At 36.4% G+C, this 21,705-nt stretch overlaps 1 protein-coding gene across 5 annotated transcripts in view; it reads left to right on the forward strand.

The window, feature by feature from the left end:
- The first annotated feature begins 710 nt into the window (after window positions 1-710).
- Window positions 711-21,705, forward strand: part of LOC131062522 (uncharacterized) — a 58,850-nt gene continuing 37,855 nt past the window's right edge. Inside the window, exons 1-3 of one of the 5 annotated variants that reach the window (XM_057996222.2) lie at window positions 715-1,542; window positions 2,426-2,596; window positions 2,710-2,787. In XM_057996222.2, coding sequence (XP_057852205.1) covers window positions 1,186-1,542; window positions 2,426-2,596; window positions 2,710-2,787 — 606 coding nt within the window. In that variant the 5' untranslated portion in view covers window positions 715-1,185. Of the gene's footprint in view, window positions 1,543-2,419; window positions 2,597-2,709; window positions 2,788-21,705 lie in introns of all 5 variants that reach the window. The other 4 variants (XM_057996213.2, XM_057996235.2, XM_057996229.2 and 1 more) reach the window with 4 other exon arrangements.

Here is a 21,705-nt window from a genome sequence, read left to right on the forward strand (position 1 = left end):
AAGTTAGTGATACTATTTTGTAATAACTCTTACAAAAGAGACTCACAAGCTCATTATAAGAAATATTTTGTTGAGTGGAAATTTTTTAGAAATTTTCTAAAATTTTGAAATTTGGACAAGTAATTTTGTAGATTTTTCTATATAATTATAGATTTAACATTGATTATTGCCAAAAATAATCACAATACAGAGCTTCCCCACAATTTAAAGTTCAAAATTTTAGATTTATTCATTATAAAAAAATACATAATTATAAAACTCTTAAATGTTTTGAAGCGCTGATATATTTCAAAAAACCACCTATAACATGAATACCTCTTAAATATTTCTATTTTTTCACGGACTTGACTAAACTAGCTCCAAAACAGGGTTATAGAACTCATGTTATTGACTTTCATATAAATTAAAAAAATCTGCTGATCAACAATCTATAATTTTTGACAAATTTAATGTTATTGACTTTTGGTGTCATTGACTTTCATAAAAATTAAAAAAATCTGCTGATCAACAATCTATAATTTTTGACAAATTTAATGTTATTGACTTTTGGTGTCATTTTGGAGCCAGTTTAAGCGCTGCTTTCTTCATTTGATTTGATTCCTAAATTTCCTGGCCAAGGCGTCTACAAGATTGGTCCAGCCGCCTTCATTGTACCAGCAAGGGAAAATAAAGTTATAAAAAAATGGCCATAAGTCCCGTGGCAATTGGCTCACTTGCGCGAACAAAGGAAGATAAGTAGCATCCGTAGCTCGAAAGTTTACACGTGTAAAAAGCCGCCAAATCTGGAAAAAAGTGCCATGTTGGCAAAAGTTTTTTGGGAATGCTACGTGGAACAAATCACCTTGTCCGCGAAAGATCTGCTTGGAATGCCACGCGGAATATGTTTAAGGTTCAATTGGCCCGGACTCTGACTTGGTAGAAGTTCATAGAGCTCTCTGCTGGCCCCTGCTGGCTTCAGGACACACACACCAGTTTTTGTGGGTTTCTTATTGGAGACACGTCAGGGAATTCTGAGTCTTGGGTTTTCTTCCGCATTAGCCCATTTGATTGGAAACAACACTGTATTAAACTTTTGCCCTCTTGCTGGTTGGTGTGGATGTGGTCTCTGTGGCGTCTCTGTTAGATCTGCTGACTAATTTATAGCACTTTCTTTCTTCTCTGGCTATTGTAACTAAGATTCAGGAGATGGAAGAGTCTACTGTGAAAAATGAAAGGAGAACGATGGCTCCAGGGAGGAATAAAAGAAGGTCAAGTTCTTCGCCATCTGCCGATTTTGAAGGGAGTAATTGTGAGCTTGTGAAAATTGAGCTGGATGCAGCCTATACACTGGCAGAGTTTGCTCAGGTGGTTCAAAGGAATGGTGAAGGACGTTTAGTAAAGCAATGGGGAAGGAAGGGGAGGAGGAGGAGGAAATCCTACAAGACTGGTTCAAGGAGTGATAGGTCAAGTTCACAACTTTCTGTTACAGTTAAGGAAGAGTGCCACCCAGAAGTTGCAGAGAATCCGTTGGAAATATGCTCGACAAATCAACAAGCAGCCAAGGTAGGTTTTTTGTGTTGGATTCTCTTGACTAAGTACGAGGGTGGATAAATGGTGTTAGTATGTAGTAGCTTTTGAGATATTTATGCTAGTTTCCCAAGAAATTCAAAGTGGGTTTTGTTTGAATTAGTGAATTGGATGGGAATTGATCTTACAAGTACCAAAACTCCCTATTACTTTGACCTATATATTTATTTTGTGTGGAAGTGCGTATTGTTTAGGAAACCTGATTCGGTGAGAACTGCTAAGAGCCAAATTTGAGGTCAATTTTTTTGATACCAAGTTATCAACTCTGTAAGAAGTTTTGGTTTGAGATCTATATTTAGAAATTGTTTTCTTGTTTTGAGTTTATTGCCCATTTTGTGAAGCTGCAGTAGATTCTGGCCACCCTGCCCCTGCAGAACGGTCTATGTAAATTGTGCAAGTTCTCTCCACACCTTTCCCCAGTGAATTTGCAGGTTTGATGAGGGTCTTTTTGAAGGTTGGGATAGTTGCTCCGTATGAAGCAAAATTATTTAGGCAACATGTAGGAAATACCTTCTTGTCTGCGGAAACTCTAAATTCAAATTTGAGCAAGCATTCCATAACCTTTTTGAGAGGAATTAAGACAGTCCAAGAAAGAAAACGATATATAGGTTGGGAGAGGTAATTCGCACATGATGAGAAAACAAAATACAAGGTTCTCACATCTCCTTTATTACTGACATTTAGTCTTTAATTGGTCCATTGTTATCAGGAAAGAACTCTGATTTTATTTGCTTGTTTGTGTTGATGCTAAATAGGTTGTTCATATACAATCACAAACTCCAAAAATACTGATCATCTTAATATTTTCTGCTGCATTTATTCTAATTAAATTGCTATGCTGGCATGTTCTTAGAACCAGTCTTGCGCTGCTGAGAAGGAAGAATCGGATGGTAAATCCCCAAATACATGCCATTCTGTTCAGCTGAAAAATGTAAAATATGAGCCAATGTATGATATACCAAATGTGCAACCTAAAATATCAGTTCTTGTATATCGGCATGGGAACAAGCTTAGACAGCCTTTGACTGAGGTATCAAAATCTCTGAGCTGTCTTGGAACTTTGGTTTTAGTTGTATTTGAGCAGGAGTAACAGTTTTTTGCTGTGAAAACTTGTAGCTTCGTATATGATTTGCTTATTGGCAGATTGAGAAAGAAGCTCGAAGACTTCGTAGGGTTCAAGCAAATAGGGAATCGGCAAGGAAGACGATACGCCGAAAGCAGGTAAATACTGATGCCATCTATTTCTACAAGGAATAAGAGGAAGTCATGGCAAATTCTTACCTTTAAAACAACTTAGTTGCTAATTACTAATAATATTCTAATGCAGCCAACTATTTTTAGCCATTTTCTTTCCTTGTCTTTAGAACAGTCACAAGTTACTGGCTCTACTCATGGGAGGTCCTTGTTAGGTTTTTAAAACATGTTCATGTATTTAGAAACACTCTAATTAGAATAAAATTGTTTCCTATGGAAGCAAGCCTGTAGTTTTAGATCCAAAATAAAAATTATAGGAGAGGGAAGGGAGCAGGGGGTGGAAGTTGGGCAGTGAGGGGCTGGGGAGTGGGTTGCAGGATGGAGGGGGGTCATTACAGGAGTCCAAGTTGGGCATAATTAATTTTATGTAAATTCAGTAGATAGGTGTTTTTCTTAAATTGGATGTGCTTGCAGACTTAAACAAAATAAAGGGAACCTATAGATGGAATTCTTTAGTTTGGATTCACTCTGAATTGGACTAAATGGATATGATATTGGTACTCCACTGCAATGTTTCTATGTTGGTAAATGCCTGTTTTATAGGATTGTCCCAGTGAGTAGACGATTGATACAAGGAGATCCTTTACCTCCCTAAGTATCTATTTGATGGTTGAAGCACTCAACAGAGAAATGTAGTGGCAAAAGTAGCTCAAGTATTAAGAGACTTCCTTAGGGACTCATTTAGCACATATAAATATTATTTTCATCTTTCCAATGGCACTTCCCTTGTGGAAAAAATAAACCCACCAAGGTCCAAGATTTGTGACATTCTAACTCTCTTCTTAAAGGCTAATAATTAAGAGGTAAACATAGATAATCTCGAATTCATTTTGTCAATACAAAACATATATGCCAAAAGAAATTAGATTATTGGTCGAATATGTCCAATCCCACTTAGCGCTATAAAACTTAGGCATTTGCCTTCATGACATTTTAAGGTTCTAAATCGGATTGCATATAAAGACAATATTTTAGTCAAGTATTTTTGTGCATACCCAAATGGATAAATTTTGCAGATAGCTACCATTTGGCTGAATTAGTCCTCAAATCTTTCTAAGTGTATGCTTTATATAACTACTCTTGATCATATGGATAAATTTTGCAGATAGCTACCATTTGGCTGAATTATTCCTCAAATCTTTGGTAAGTGTATGCTTTATATAACTACTCTAGATCATATGGCACATTTTTTATGGAAATGCATATCATTGCATAAGATCAGCTTAGTATTCTTGAAACAAATTTGTCAACCTAAGTGGATAATATTATCATATGGATAAATTTTGCTGATAGCTACCATTTGGCTGATTTAGTCCTCAAATCTTTCTAAGTGTATGCTTTATATAACTATTCTAGATCATATTGCACATTTTTTATGGAAATGCATATCATTGCATAAGATCAGCTTAGTATTCTTGAAATAAATTTGTCAACCTAAGTGGATAATATTAGTGCATACTTCAATGCTAATGTAAAAGTGCCTTGTTGGGCTTCTTGATCACCAATTGTGAATGTTCCTTGGGGTGCTTGGGGATTAGGTATATCTCCATGAGGCATCTCTCTCTCTCTCTCACATACACACTCACACACACACACACACACACACACACACACACACACTTGCCCTTGCTCTTCCGTTGCACTTTTTTTTACATTGTTTGGGGATTTAGTCAATCTAGAGATATAAAGATACCTATTCTTAGAAGAAAGAGAACTAAAACATAAGGCATGCTAGTTTATTCGACATTTCTCTTGGTGGTAACTATAGGGAAGTTACATTTAAAAAAAACAATGATTTTCATGTTCTATGATGTTTGAGAGTTTTGTGCACTCCTAATTATTCTAGTTGATGAGGATTATGCTCAATTGTAAATATATGTCTGCAAGATAGAGAAAGTTAGGAATTGTTTGGTTGATTGAGGTGTAGAACTAGTATGGTGTAGAGAGGAAGGGTGAGTGTGACAAGATGGTTGTTGTATATCCTCTATCAAGAGCTCTTTTGTAATTACTTTAGGCTAAATGAAGGATAGGACATTGAGCTATGACTACTTCCAAGCAGTTTTTCCTACATCGAGGTTCTAAGGTTAAAATCTGTGTCAACCTTGTTTTTAGTTAATATTTCTTGTTGATTTCATCTTGTTTCATACAATTTGAACATTGTTTCATTTCCAACAACTAAATAGGACTAATTCATACGCTTTACACATCCTAATATGTATCAGTTTGAAATAAATTCAACTAGGACAACATTTTTTAAGGTTGAAAGGTTATAGATCATATTGGTATTAGAGCCAAGTTTATCCTTTTGGGTATTATTAGTAGTTATTGTTTTGGTTTGTATGATAGTGACACTGCTTGAGATATTGTGTAAGAAGGCATTGAATAGGGAAGTTACATTAAAAAGGTCAAAATTCAGAGTTACAAAGAATCTTCCCAATCTACATTTGAATAACTAAACACCTTTCAATTGAATAATAATAGCTTTCATGATCCTTTTTTCTTTTCACACACCTTGGTATTCTTTTTGCTGCTTGTAAATGCCTTTTTGTAGGTTCATTCATATCCCTTGAAATCAATGATATTACAAACATAATAAAATGCTTGTGTTAGGCTAAGTGGTGCCATTACTTTGCAATCTTAAGTCTTGATTAACTGTATATAATTAAGTAGATGATAAATAATGTATGATCTTCAAACATGTTGGAGCAAGCAAAATGGAATGCCCATGTGTGGGTGGTGACATTAATTATTATTTATTCTCTGAGATACTTGAGATATTTTTGTTACATCACGAAGGTTAAAGTTCAGAGTTACAAAGCATCTTCCCAATCCAATATTATGATACAAACTTTGAATGCACTCATAGAGTGCCTAAGATTAGGATCTTGGTCAGTTTGATTGTTACAATGCAATCTATAACATCTTTGATGTGTAAGTGGAATTAATAACTATTCCAAGATGCTTGACCATGTCGATAAGGGCATTTTTTTGTTGCTAAGGTTTATCATTTCGTCTCATAGTTTTGTATATTTCTTGATGGTTTCTTGTTTTTGACTTTTCCATATATTAGAGGCATGAGATAGTGGATTGAAGTGTCTTTGGCAAGTATTCTTATGCTTTTGGACTACTATTAGAGGGATAAGTGGATTATATTAGTGTACTACATTGTTTAGAATAATAAAAGCTTGGGTCTCTTTAGGGTGAATCTTTTTCTACAAGGGTTTCTCCATGTATATTTGGTGTTACAGTTTGCATTCCATGAGTTTGCTGATTAAATATATTGCTTCTCTACTGTTTTCATTGATATACATTTATTGGCTTAATCACATTGTAATTTGATTAAATCTCTACATTGTTAATATTTTTTTCATGCTATTTATCCTATTGTTTCAACATATGGTATTAGAGACACAACTTTATTGTAGAAGGGGGCACCTTTCTTGCAATGTTGGGTTATTCATGGTTGCAATGGGAGTATTATTTTAGCGATTTGCGATTTGAGTGTTGTTAAAAAAGCTTTGGCACACACATCTGTTGAGACATGGACCAGCTAGGATCCGAACCTAGGACCTTCCATATGCTGTTGGAGTGCTCTACCACTGAGCTACTGGCCCCTCTTGGATTAGTCCATCGTCGGTTTGGGTGTGGCTTATTTCCAACACCAACAACCCCCTTAAGCCACACCTCTCGTGTGCTTGGGGCTCCTAGCCTGGACCCGGCTCTGATACCATGTTGAGACATGGACCAGCTAGGATCTGAACCTAGGACCTTCCATATGCTGCTGGAGTGCTCTACCACTAAGCTATTGGCCCCTCTTGGACCAGTCCATCGTCGGTCCAGGTGTGGCTTATTTCCAACACCAACAACATCAAGATTGGGGTTTGAGAAGTTCAATGGCTTTGGTGTGAGCTATGCAAAGTGAGAATAGAGGATCTCTTGGGGGAGATTGATGAATGGAAAGTTGTGATAGAGAAGGACAAACTTGTGGATGTTTGATGTGGATTGGACAAAAATGGACAAGAAGGATCGAGGGACAATATGGTCATGTCTTTTTGTTCCCATCCTTCCAATGTCTCTTAGGAGACTATTGCATTTAGTTTGTGGAGAAGGATTGGTGAAATCTATGAAATGAAGAGTTTGGTAAACAAGCTTTATTTAAAAAGAAAGTAGTATTCCTTACAAATGAATAAAATGGACTTTGTAGCCAAGCATTTAAGTGCCTCGAATCTTATTTTGAGTCAGCTAGGAAGTATTGATGTTAAGATAGCTGCATTTTACTTTTATGCTTTTTACCAGAATCTAGTAGTTGCAATTAGTGGTGGTACAATAGAGTATAAGATGGATGGTCTTGTTGCTACTTGTCTGTAAGATTCCCTATGGAATCTTGTCCAAATTTTTCACTTCTTCACCTTAGGGTAATGTTGGCGTGTTTTTTATGACAGTGCCTAACACAGAATAAATTTGCCCAACGGTCACTTTACTCTCTCTTGATCAAAGTATGATTGTATGCTAAGATTGTAGTAACTTCAAACAATCGACTCCAAGGTTCCTATATGCAATGGACGTGACTCAGTTGGCCAATGTGATTGCTGGTAATCCAAGGGGACTTATGTACACTTGAAGAAGTTTAAATAATTTTGCAACTTTCAAGGAATTTACCTGCGAATGATTTATCGATGGGAATCTCTCTTTTTTAGGATTTTTTTTTGATTTAAATATGCTGAAAGTAAAATGCAAGGGTTTAAGAAATCTATGCTAAACCTAAGAACAAAGAGGCAATGATTGCTTGGGTATAACCAACCACACTTTGCTTCGCCACTAGGAGACAACTACACAAAGGTGGTGCAATCTTCAAAGGTTGTGCAAAATAATATCAAAACACCAATGAGCACCATCAACGAACAATGTCCACCCGATGATCGAAGTTAAGTTTCCACATATAAAAGGCTCAGACCAACCTTACAAAGTCAATAACAATTAGCTACTAACATAAGGTATGAGCAAGGGTTTCACTACAAACAATCTCGTCAATCCCGTTCATCTAAGTACTAAAAGCAAATCTACTCTAATGTGAGGAAAGTGAGACCATGCAAGTTGCAAAACAAAACAAGTATACACCATCAAATTGAACAATGTATTAAGTTAATAGCTTCAACAACTTATTGCAACAATCTCAAAAGCAATCTTTCCTCCCTTACAAATGAGGGGGGTCACCCCTTTATATAGGCTTCATGCCTTGGCTGCATACAAAACCCTAATTAGGGTTTTCCCTAAAAGATTCCCCACACTTGATGCAACAAGGTGGGAATCAATAATAAATGCCCATTATGCCCATATACAATTGGTATCCAAAATGCATTAAATGCACCACTCTTCACTAAATTTGCCCAACATGCACTGAATATTCCTCCATGCAAAAATCGCCCCATTATGCCATAAATGCATAATCATCTCCACATGCGATGGCTGCATGCAAAAAGAATCAGCCACAATGCCTTAAATGCGACGGCTACATGCAAGAAGATGCTCCACTACCTTGGCATGCGTTGACCCAACTGCCAACCAGTCAAATATTCTTGAAATAAATATGCCATTATGCCTTAATGTACTCAATAGATTCTCACCATGCAAATGGACCCCACCGTCATTTATAATTCTTGGTTGTGCTTCATTAATACAAAAAATTATCTTTGCATGTTGCCAACTCATCCTTTACAAGAATCTTTCCATTCCGGCCTCACAAAAGACATTTTGGAAGATTTTCCTACCTTGGAAGAATTTTAACAAATTTATCCGCTCCTGCAAGAATCCTACACATCTGGAATTCTTGGAGAGAGAAAATTATTGACGAGAGAATTTTGTCCTTAAGGAAAATTTCTGTGCACACTTCATCCTTAAGGAAGATTTTCTTGACCACTAACCATTTTCCATGCCTAAGGAATTTTGTCTTGTTCTGAGCTCAGGAGAGACAAAATCTTCTTGCTTAGCCAATTTTCCTTGTGCCTTGAAATTCTTCACCTTGGGCACATTTCTTCCCTGAGAAAGGAATTTCTTCAATCTTTAGCCAAATTTCACATTTTCCAAGAATTTTGTCCTGAAGGAAGGAAATTCCAACACTTAGTCAATTTTTCACTTTTCTTGGAATTCTGTCCTGAAGGAAGGAATTTCCAACACTTAGTCAATTTTTCACCTTTCCTGGAATTCTGTCGTGAAGGAAGGAATTTCCAACACTTAGTCAATTTTTCACCTTTCCTGGAATTTTGTCGTGAAGGAAGGATTTTCTTTACTTAGTCAATTTTTCACTTTTCTTACTTTGTAGGAGTTTTTCAAAATTTGAGTTCCGGGGTCTTGGAGAGGCAAAATTCTCTCCCTTGGGCCAATTTGTCATTGTCTCGAAATTTGGGTGAATTTTCATGCCCAAAAGAGGATTTTTTGAAATCTTTCCCGAGGGGATTTTCCTTCTGCATTCTTATCCTTGACCTCTTCCTTGCCTCAGAATTCCTTGACTTCTTCCTTGCTCGAAATTCCTTGACTTCTTCCTAGCTCGGAATTCCTTGTGGAGGAAAATCTTGCTCGGAAGGAATTCTTTCCTTACCCTTACTTCAACGTGCATTTCTTGCCTTGGGCGTGGAATCTACCTCATGGAGGAATTCATGTTCGGAAGGAATTCCTTCCTTACCTCTCCCTAGCGCTCAGATGCACACTTGGGCGCCAAAATCACTGTGGAGGAATTTTGCACCCGAGAAGATTTTCCCTGATGCCTTCCATTTGGCGCTCTTCCTTGACCTTGGGAGCTTATTTGATGTGATGCAAGAAAATGTGGTGCACCACCCAGTTTTAGTGCTCTTCCTAGACCTTGGGCATCGGAATGGGGTGCTACAGGAATTTTGGGTGTGGAAGAAAATTCCTCCACAACCCTCTTTTAGCATCCATCCTCAAGCTTGGGCGTGGAAATGACTAGGTGGAGGAATTTGTGTCCAAGGCCTTGTTTTAGTGCCCTCCACAAATCTAGAGCCTCATTCATACTTCATGGAGGATTTTGCGTTTTCCAAGGAATTCTTCCTTGACACTCATTTGGTGCTTCATTCTAGATTTGGGCATGATTTTCACCAAGGTAAATATTTTCAATGATTCTTTGCCTAACTTAGCCACTTTTGACTACTTTCTAGATCGGGATGCTGTTTCAGGATTGAAGTGGATTTTTGTGCCTTAGGAAATTTTCAATGCCTTTCCACTTCTAGAATGACTCCCACACTTAGCCATTTTTCGATCATTAGCCTACTTTTTTGACTTTCCGGATTTAGACAAATATTAAGGAATGCTCAGTCTTCAGTGTCGAGACTCCTACCTATGAAGAACCTGCCAAAAATAGACTTACTAAAAATAGTAAGTATTTCAAAATGTCAAAATTAGGGCAAAACATGACAGGATGACACTTACTAAAAATAGAAACTTACCAAAAATAGAAATTGCTAGAAATAGTAAGTTTGATTTTTGGTGAAATAAAGACAATCCGGGAGGCGGTGAAATCCCTAAAAAATAGGAACTTTCTAAAAATAGAAAGTTGCTCAGAATTCACTTAATTTTCACTGGTAGGTTCTTGGAAGGGTTGTGATTCCAACACAATGTTCAATTTTTCAAAAAACCTAAAGGAAAGGCCTCAAATCCAAGTATGAAGGGTAAAACCCTAAAATGGACAAAACAGGTTCTAGACTTAGCCAAAATTACTCAAACGACTTGCAAACTTGATCAAATTGACCCCCAAACACTTGCAAATCGAGAGGACTGACGAGACTACTGCGAAAAGACCCAACAAACCAAAAGCCAAAAGACCAAGAGGACCTAAAAGGTAGGGGGCCCCATTTGGAATGGGGTGATGTGTGATTAGGTCACAATAGGTAATTTTGTCAATTAGTTTGCATGTTCTGATTTTTTTAATGGTTTTTAATTGGAAGAGATATAGATAGAAAATATAGAAGATTTATTGCATAAAATGAACTTCAAACACAACTTGATTGAACAACAAAGATTTGTAATCAAAACCATAAGTAAAGACACACAAGTTTCTGACCTTTATAGAAAATGTTATTGCAGCACAAAAATACATAGCTATCAGCTTACAACATATAAAAATCTGAAAGTGTCATGACTGCATTCAAATTACTCCCATGCTCTACATTAGTGCACATGCCAAGGGTATAGAGGCTCATGTCATAGAAAAAGGGAGTCCATGCCAAAGAAGAAAAGCTGTCGCAAAATAAGAAGCTCACACCATGGAAAGGAACCCCCACCAAGCTAAAGTTCACACCAAGAATAATAGAGACCCACTACTTACTGGATAGGAAAGAAGCCACACCCAATTAGCAAATTCAAGCCTAGAAAATGAAGACAGGTGCCTATGCCTCTAATACTCCCACGCCTTAAACTTCATAACATTTTATTTTCTTTAAACTCCAATGACAGATCAAACCAAACTAGGCGTCCTCATTCCCATTCCTCTAGAATATGCAATAAATCCAGAACCCCACAAATTTGTCTTTGAAGGAGACCTCACAAATTTTATAAACTTATCTGTGAAAACACTGATTAATACTTGAAATGATATCTATAGAACCCTCTGTGAGAACTCTGGATGAAACCTCCAACAAATTGAACAAATTGAAACCTTAAAATGAATCCACCAAAAGATGGAATTGGGTTTTTGTTCAATCCATCCAAAACCCAAGGGTTTCCACCCTAGGGCTTGCTAAACCAAAAGCCAGATGCTTTGAGAGCTCTTCAAGAGAAAATAATAAACCAAGCCTACCAAATGAGCTCCCAAACCCCCTTTTTATAAGCTTTTATGGGAACTTTGTAGAAACTTAATTTTAAATCACTTTATTAATTAAATAAACCTTATATCCCTAAAAAGTAATTTATATTATTTTTAAAACATTTTTAGCACTTAAATTTTTTTAAGCATCCCATCATTTAGCACTTTCCATTCTCTTTCTAACGAGCTATAACACTAAGGTGCTTAATTAATTATTTTAATTTAAATGGCAACTTTAGTGTAATATATATATATATATATATATATATATATATATAGCTCTAAATTACACCGTATCAGCAATGGTTGAAATGCATCAAAATTGAAAACTAACCACGCATGAGTGATACTGATGATGAAAGATGATGGGTGACTTATTAAAAATAGACACTAAGAATTCTGGAGAACACATCGAAAGCTGAAAATAACATCTAAAAGAGTCATATATCTTCTCTAAACCATTTGAGCTCATTGGTAACATCAAATAACCTTATTGATATTGTTGGCACACACCCAGAACGACGAAGTCAACAACAAAGCATGAGAACCCAAAAATGGGGACATCACATTGCTTAGCAAAGAAATGAGACAAAAATCTATGGATGAGGGTTTTAAGGATGCACTAAATGTATGGGGTATGCTCAAGATAAAATGTGGTAAGATGAAAAGGGGGATAAGGAGAGGTCTAAATCAAAATGATGGTTTAGAACCGGTAAGAGCAAAATAAAATTTTGAAACTATGTGATTTTAGCTAACATTACTAGTTATATTTGGTTGATTGATTCAGGTGCCTCATATGACATGAATTCTCACAGGGTGTGGTTTTCTTGATACCAAGCATATGATGGTGGCGAGGTGTTCCTTGGTGACAATAGTTTGCATTGGATTGTTGGCAAAGGGAAGGTAAAAATTATGTTTAATGATAGAAGAGTAAACTCTCTCATAGATGTGTTGCATGTTTCAAAATTACCAAGTAATTTGCTTACATTTTCTAAAATGAATGATGTTGGGGTGCACGTTGCATTGACAAAAGTGGTTGCCAGTTGGCTAGAAGGAATCTAGTGTTGGTTAAGGTATCTTGATGTGGGACCTTGTTCAAGCATGATGCATCTACTTATTATAACTTAGTCTGTGCAACTAGAAACTCAAATTCATGTATATTGTGACATTGCAAGATAGGTCACATTAGTGAAAAAAGAGCATAAGACCCTAGTTATCGAATACATAGTGGATGGTTCATTTGGTTATTCTGCCTACTTCTGAGCACCATGTGTTTAATAAATAGAGTAAAGTTTAATTTTCGTAATACTAGAGAAAAATGGTTAATGGAAGTGATTCATAGTGATGTATTTGGTCTTGTGGACGCTACTTCTATTGAAAAATCTCATTAGAGTAATTAGGTCTTTCCATACTCTATTTCACTTAAGCTAAACTTATGAGTGCTTTTCCCATTCTTAGGTTATGCTATTTTTAGCTTTTTGTTCCCTTATAAGGACATGCTGTAACATTATTGTTCATTCAGTTGTTGTGATGTTTGTGGAATAAGCAATATGATTCATCCTTTTGAATCTATCTTTTGGCCTCCATAGCCTTGCTCTCTCTTTGTGTGTAATAGGGGTTCGATTGCTTCCAACAGTATGAATTGTTAGTGCTTCCATTTGGTTTATATAATACAGTTGCTACACCTATTACGTTTATGGTTGATATATTGAGACCATTCATAGATGCACATGTCACAGTGTATGTAGATAATATTTTGGGTTTTAGTGCTATATTGGAAGACCATCTAAATCATTTGAAGCAAGTCTTGCAGTTTTCAAAGAAGTACAACTCTTGTGCAGTATGAAGGTAGTGTGTGTTCACATAGTAATCACTAGTTGAGGCTATTACCAAGTGGCCCATGCCCACGGGTGTTATGGAAACAAGGAGCTTTATAGGGGTAGTTTAGTATATGAGGAAGCTTTATCTATTGTACTTCACAATAGATGCACCTTTGCATGCAATTGCAATAAGTGGTGAAAGTTTCCGATGGGTTAAAGAACAGACATGTAGCAGTGAATGCTGTTCCTAATTAGCATCAGCCATTAGAAGTGTAAATAGATGCAAGTGCGTGCGTGATGGGGTGGTTTTGTTGCAAGGAGATAGTTTAGTATACTATCATCCAGAAGTATTGCCTAAAATTGTAAGAGAGCACCTTGTTCGTGACAAAGAAATTTATGCACTTGTACAAGCATTCTTTGTTGGGAATAAAAACAATTGTTTACTCTGGTCATAAATCTCTTTAGTATTTGGGATTTGCATGCACAAAATCATTTGCAGCAAGCAAACATAGACAAGATTTCTTCAAGCACAAGAGAGGAAGCAAAAATTTAGTGGCACATATGCTATCTTGGTCACCAATCCCAAAGAAAAAATAGCTTTGGCAAGAGTTTCATAGCTTGAGCCTTCACAAAAAAGGCTTGTGACAAGGCATATGCTCAATGAGCATATTTTGAGGAGATATAGTAGTATTTTCTTGGTATGTTATGGCTTGTTTCTTGTAGGGAGATAAATGAGTTTGCTATCATCCAGAAGTATTTTGTAAAACTGTAAGAGATCACCTTGTTTGTGACAAAGAAATTTATGCACTTGTACAAACCATTGAGAAATGGAAGCGTTCTTTGGTGGGAAAATAAACAATTATTTGTATTGATTGTAAATCTCTTTAGTATTTGGCATGTGCAAGTGCAAAATCATTTGCAGCATGCAAGAGACTAATAATAGAGGACATTTCTTCAATAATTCCATTTTTTGATCTAATAAAAGAGAGGAAGCACAAATTTAGTCACATATATGCTATCTTGGTAATCTATCCCAAAGGAAAAATTAGCTTTGGCAAGAGTTTCATAGATGAATCCTTTCACAAAAAAGCCTTTTGAGGAAGCATATGCTATGCATATTTTGGACAGATATATTATTATTTGAAGACAGACAGATATACTGAATTTTTTCTCAAAAATGGGCTGATCTACATGTTGAAAAACTAAGTATGCCAAACTATGGTAGACTTCTGCTCATAATGAAGTACATGCTTCCCATATTTAAGGCTATGCTGGTGTTGGAAAAAGTCCATTGTTAAAAAACTTAGACTTGGCAGTTACTTGCAGCTCAAAATTTTGACTGGACTCAAGACTTCGCAAATTCATAGAAAAAACTCTGTTAGCAAAACCTCAGCAAAAACCAGCAAAACTCAGCAAAAATCAGTAAGAGAACCCATAATTAAACTCAAAAAGAAATTAATGCATTCAAAGAACACATGAGTCTATTCTGATTATCAGTTTATCATAATTCAAAGGTTACATATCATATGACCCTCAAATGTTTAAAATTCAAAATTTCAAACTTTCAAAGTCAAACATTGTAGAAAATTATAATAATATTTGTATAAGTAATAATATGTCATAAACAGTCAAATACAATCCATAACTTTTTTCCCCTCCTAGTACTAGTACTCTAGCCTCAAACTAGAAGGTAAATCTTTAGGAGTGAATGTTTCCTCAAGTATGTATTGCTCAAATGCAAATTGTAATGCTACTTTGCTCTAGCGTATAAAATTGGATAGATTTGATATGTTAAGAGTTTATTTTATATGGAAACAAAGTTATAAATGTTATTTTCTAAGTTTAAAGATTATAAAGTACAAGTTATAATCCAAACACAAATGTACCAAAATGCTTATTTATTATCATTAACTAGTTTAAGACTTAAGAACATTAAGATCAACAATATTAGTATGTTCATTAGCATTCATTAATATGAACAAGATATCAATGGAACAAATAACATCTTTTAAAGAATTAGAGTAACTCCATCTTATTTATACTTAGTTCCAAACATCATTGAATAAAAAAGGTTCAATACTTATTTGAATAAGGGCACTTGGAAAGGCCCCTAGAGATTTTAGTGGTCTTGCTCCTCATAGCTATGGCACACTCCAAGTTGAACTAGTTCTTATTTAGAACCAACACACATGCTTCCCAAGCATCATATTTGGCTAGGACAATCTCGGGTGTACAATGTACCCCAAGTTGGACACACTATGTGCTCCTCCAATTTCCATAGCCCACCAAACCACCTTCTTCTTCCTGGAGTGATCTCCATGCCTTTTTCTAAGTCTCACATAAATAATTTATATAAACTTTCAAGGGGTCGTTTTCCAAAACATCACACACTTTCATAAAAGGTGTTCTTTCATAATTATTTAATGAATACAATTGGTACTCTCCTTAAAAAAGGAATCTATTAAAAATATTCATTATTATCTACTTTTTTAACTAAAGGCTTATTATTTTCTATCTCCCTTTTCATTTTAAAGGGCTATTTATAGAAGATAACTTCTTTTCACTTTGGGAAAAAAGTTTCAATACACCAACACCATTGCTTCTCTCTATAATTTAGGGATATATCTTTTTCAATGAATGTTAAATTTGGTTCTTCGGTATTCCAATTGGCAAATGGATAGATGTCATCCAAGTCAATGGCATTATGAGAAGGATGCTTCACCTTTTGGTATGAAGATGAACGTTTTTGGGCTGAGTTAGTGAAATTTTGATTGAGCTGACTTGATTTGTCACGTTTGGGTTGACTTGCATTGGGAATAATGTCATTTTTTGGTATTAATAGCTGAAACAATTGGTCATTCTTATTCTCATTAATGATTGTAGTTCGACAAATAATAAAATGGATTAAAATGTAATTAAATTTAGTCCTCGACAATTGGTGGTTACCTGGCAGTTGTCGACGCTTGGCATTCTCAACCAATGTCGACTTGGCTATATATTTCTTGTTGTACTTGTAGTCGGGGACTGCACCACATGAAGTTCCTATATGCATTTTATATCCAATAAATGAAAATATAGACATCTTTCTGGAATATGATTGCAGGTAATTGATACTGTTTTGTTCTATTATTTTTTTATTTTCATTTACTCTATAAATCATTCAAGTTGAATGCTTAAGTAAACATTTGGTGGTGTTACTGATCCGAACTTTGGCAAAGTATAAGTCATAGATGGGAATTATGAAAATGTAATGGGATAAGCTGTCAACGAACTATTACAAGCCAACGAGGAACAAGAAGATCAACTTATATAGGATTTGGTAAAGTTGTGGGACATCTTGTCAAAGGAACATGTTTGGATGGAATCTCTCTAGAGAGAGGTCTCTCAGGATGCCATTTGGGACAATCTCATTGTCAATGAAGAAGTTGATTGTTTGCTGCACAAACTGCCAAGGCTTATCGCATGTCACTTTATTATCCTTCAAGACCTTCAAGTAGAGGGATCGGGAGCAACGAAGGCACAAATATTGCAATGGTATGAAGAAAGGAACTAGCAAGAAGAGGAATAATGTGAGACAAATGGGAGACGTACCCCTAGGAATTAATACCCATGTAGCCTAACAAAGACAAGACATGTATTCCATGAAGTCACAAAGTGATAGAAGAATTGTCGAGAAGATCCCTTTGATTGATAGAACAAGGAGAATGATGGTGGTGACTGAGAAGAATTGCCAAAGAAATCCAAGTATTCTTGATAGAAAGCCCAAACCCACTAAGATGTAAAAGTCGAAGTGTTAGTCATAGTCATAGTTGGGAAGAAAGGAAGAATTTCACTAAAGAACATATGAAGGGCAAGTGAGAGGAGATAGCCAGACACCTACCGCTCCTTGATGAAGTATATCAAGACCTTGCTAACCAAGCAAGCACTATGTCCATACAATCAACGTTGGATGAAGAAATAAACCTTAGAAACAAATTAATTGAGACATTTGAGAATACCATACACTACTTTGAGAAGCTATTCATTTTAGAAGAACCGAGAATTGGAGAAATTGATCCAAAGCCCTTTAGGCAAAGGGAGTGCAGGAAAGAGTTTGAAGAAAATCAAAGTGTAAGGGATGCTAAAGGATGACATGTAGAGGACTCATACATTGTTGAGAGTGCAAGAAAGCACTAGAACATAGAGGTCAAAACAATCCACACAGGTCCAACACACAAGGACAATGTAAAGTGAGGAAAATGGTGACTCCCTTTGCGAGTTCGAATGTTGAAAGACAAAAACTTGCAAAGTTCACGAGGAACAAGTTTGAGGATCTGGTGAGACACTATAAGACATGTGAAACCATATGGATAATGAACGGCTAGGAAGACAAGGACTATTGGTTGGGAGTGTTTCTAGCAATGCTATGGGGTGTAGCCATAGACTGGTTCAAGGAAGTTGAAGCAAAATCCATAGCCTCATGGGACAAACTAAAGAAAGCATTTGAGGTAGAGTTCAAATTGTTGCGGGATGACAATGAAATGATTGCAGATATTTACAACACCAAGAAGGGGAAGCATGAGAACGTACAAGCTTACAATCATAGGCTCAAAGAATTCTTGGTGAAGTTGGAAAACCATTTGGCCAATGGACTGAAGAAACGATGGTTCATTGAGGATTGATACACTCATTGCTTAAAAATATGAAAGTGGTGCCTCGTATGTTGATGCCTACAATCAGGTGATGGACATTGACAGTGAGGACAAGACATCCTTTTGAGGGAAGCAAAAGACAGATTATGATGGGAGCACATAAGACAACAACAATGGAGAATCAAAGATATTTCAAGCTCTTTAATGAGACATGATGAGAATGGTGAGAGAACTTAAAGACGAGAGGGAAATTTCAAAAGAAGCTAAAGAATTATGGTGCATCAAATGCAAGGTGGAAGGTCAAACACTGCGTTGCCTAGAGACACTACTATGGTTGAGGTAGCAAACCAAATTGACCAATGGTTGCAACTTGGGATTTCAATGGAGATTCCAGCCTTTCCCTCATATCTAAGGCTCATGAATGAGGGACTTGACCAATAGGAGACAAATTCGGTCATGGTTTTTAATAGCGCCCAACTTGGTCCTACACAGGCAACTCCACCTAGGGTGGATAATGTATGGGAGATTGTACCATAGCCACTGTCCATAGCCCATGAATTGCCCATGGATGATCCATCTAAGGATCAATAGGAGTTGAGTGAGAGTGGGTTAGAAGGCATAATCATAGAGATTGACAAGCTAAATGAGTAAGAACCAATTCACATAGTTCAATGGGCTCTGCAGGATCTACGATCCATGGTTGTCGTTATGTAGGAAGTTGGGGGCATCTCTAGGCAGTTGGACATGCAACATTCTCTATTGGTGGAGACTGAAGCCCAATGCATCTTGGCATTTATGCAAATGGAGAGTGAAGAGGAATTTGCTAGATGCGTCAATACTCATGGATGGCTAGGGTTTGATACTCCAGAGATGATGACAATTGGCACCTTGCTAGGAAGATAATGGGGAAAGGCATGGTTGGGTACTCTTAGCTCTATTTGGCATGGAGACCTTCTTCAGAGACCTATTCCTTAGGCTGAAGCATTAGATTGTCTCTATTGACAAGATTGCACAACACAGGGATGAGGCCCATTGGATGGTGTAGATAGTTGGTGTCGAGATGGCTGACCATATTAGAAATTCTAGGACCAACTAGCTTAACAAGAACAATTCGTTGATGTAGAACGGGCTAGGGTGACAACCATGGAGACGACATTAGATGAGGTGGCACAACTAGTTGTGAAGCAGAAGGTGATGGAGTAGACCAAGCATCAACTAGTTGAGGTTGCACACATGGTTAAGACAACATGGGAATGAGAGTTGGTAGCAACTCAACATCTGAAGCTATGTATAGAGGAGGTCAATTGATTGTTGCAACTTTGATACCCTATGTCCACTCCTACATTGTTTGTACATCCAAGGACGTCCTCTCATCCCCCTTTTCAATGGTCTTGTCTTGATGATGTTCATTCCCCAATTTTGTCATTGTCGTCTAGAAGGCAACTTTCTTTTTGGGGGGGTTGATGTGGTTTGACAAATAATAAGATGAGGTAAAATGCAATTGAGTTTAGTCCCCAACAATTGGTGGTTACTTGGTAGTTTCTGATGGTTGGCGTTCTCAACCAATGTTGGCTTGACTATATATTTCTTGTTGTTCTTGTAGTTGGGGAGCACACATATGAAGTTCTTGTATACATCGATATCCAATAAATGAAAATAAAGATATATCTTCTTGGAATATGATCGCAAGTAATTGATATTGTTTTGTTTTGTTATTTTGTTATTTTCATTAACTCTTCAAACCATTCGAGTAGAATACCAAAGAAAAACAATGATCAACAGATAAAAGCAATGTTTGCGGAGTAGGTCTAAGATGTGAAAAGTAGAATAGTAGACAAGAATGGTTGAGTTAATGAAATCTTCCATTGGGGCAAGGTTAGCAAATAATTTTTGCCATGGCACCATCACCTTGAAGATTTGTTTTGCACAAATGGGCTAAGAATAAGACAAAGTGAATCCCACCTAAGGCTTGGAAAGTGGCAACACAACCAAAAACTCTTCACAAATAGGGCGTACATTACTAATGGCTTAGCCACTTAACTTTTTGGCCTTGGTTTGAAAAATTAGAAGTTCTACCTTGGAAAAGGTTGTCATATATGAGCTCAACACATCTTTCAAGTGATTAAGCTACTAAAGAATTTTGTCTAGCAATGATAAAAATGGCAAGGTCAGCATGAAGTTCTGCTTAGTATCTTTTAATGTTGCAATAAATCTCAGCTTGGGCATGTTTTTGATAGGATTTAGCCACTAAGGATTTCCACCCAAGTTATTATAGGTGGAAAAAGTGGAAGATATTTGCACTCATGTTGACTTAGAAGTACTTTTCTATGGCAGAACCATCACAATCCTTGGTTGGGCTTATTAAGTGACAAGCATCTGCACCAAGTCCAAATATGGCTAAACTCTTTGTGGCACATAACTAGGGTGATTGAACCATCTAACCTTTCTACTTGAATGCTTTTCGTTGGGTCAAGCCGTCACAAATCTCCACCCATGTTTTAAGGTTGACAAAAATACTTAAAACCTTTGCCTACATCTACTTTGCCAACATAATTCTCCTTGGAGCACACCACTTTGATCAGCCTTATGTAATATACACCCTTACTTCTTGTTGTGTTTTATCTTTTTTTATTGATTTGTGCTTGAATGATATGAATTTTAAAACAATACAAATAGGAAATGCAAAAATAATATTTGTTGAAAAGATTAAAGATATTAATGCTCAATATTAAATAAACCCACAACTGGAAATGTTTATTAGTCTCATTACAATTTATGGACAACAATATATCATCAAATGGAACAATAACCAGATGGCCAAAATACATTAAAATCACAATAAAAGAATACCAATTTGCTGTTGTTGCAAAATGGGACTGATGTAGGTCTGAAATAGCAAACTGGAACTCCAAAAAATGAAGTCAAATCCTTCAAACCCTAACCGCTCCTTCAAACTTGCAATCAAACGTATCAATCACCAAGGCGCCCAAAATGCTGCAAAAAATAGTCTCAAAACCTAGGTGTCCAAGCCTAGATGTTCATGCCCCTCCTATAGAAGTTTACGGCCAGCAAGGAAGGGAGATGGCCAGCACATATAGTGAAATTTGATTTTAAATAAATCCTTGAATCCTCCTCGCCTTCACAAGTCTGTCCTCTGATCTACTCTATCTCAAACATTATCTCAAACATTAGATGCAAAGCTGAATTTTGTCAATGAAGCTCAAATGTGATCTCTGGATGAAACCACTAATCTAATATACTAGGAATAATCTTTCACCATTGAAGTAGATATCCTCTATGAAGGTTTTTGTCCTCACGAAGCTTTGGTTGAACCACGTCCAAACCAGCAGAATCATGTTATCAAAATCTCCAAACATGAATGAGAGAAATGAGCTAAAGGGGCTTATTTATGCACCTCCAAATCCCATGCCCCCCCTTTTAGGGTTTCCAATATTTCATTTTATTTTAATATCTCCTTATGTCTCCCATGTAGGAACACACCCCTAGGAACCACTTTATTAACATTTTAAAATATCACCTTATATCCCCCAGGCGCCCACATAAAGTCACTTTATAAATATTAAATAACGTTTAAGTTAAATATTTAATTTTTTACATTCAT

The sequence above is a fragment of the Cryptomeria japonica genome, chromosome 5 (assembly GCF_030272615.1).
Source record: "Cryptomeria japonica chromosome 5, Sugi_1.0, whole genome shotgun sequence".
In the NCBI taxonomy this organism is placed as follows: Eukaryota; Viridiplantae; Streptophyta; class Pinopsida; order Cupressales; family Cupressaceae; genus Cryptomeria; species Cryptomeria japonica.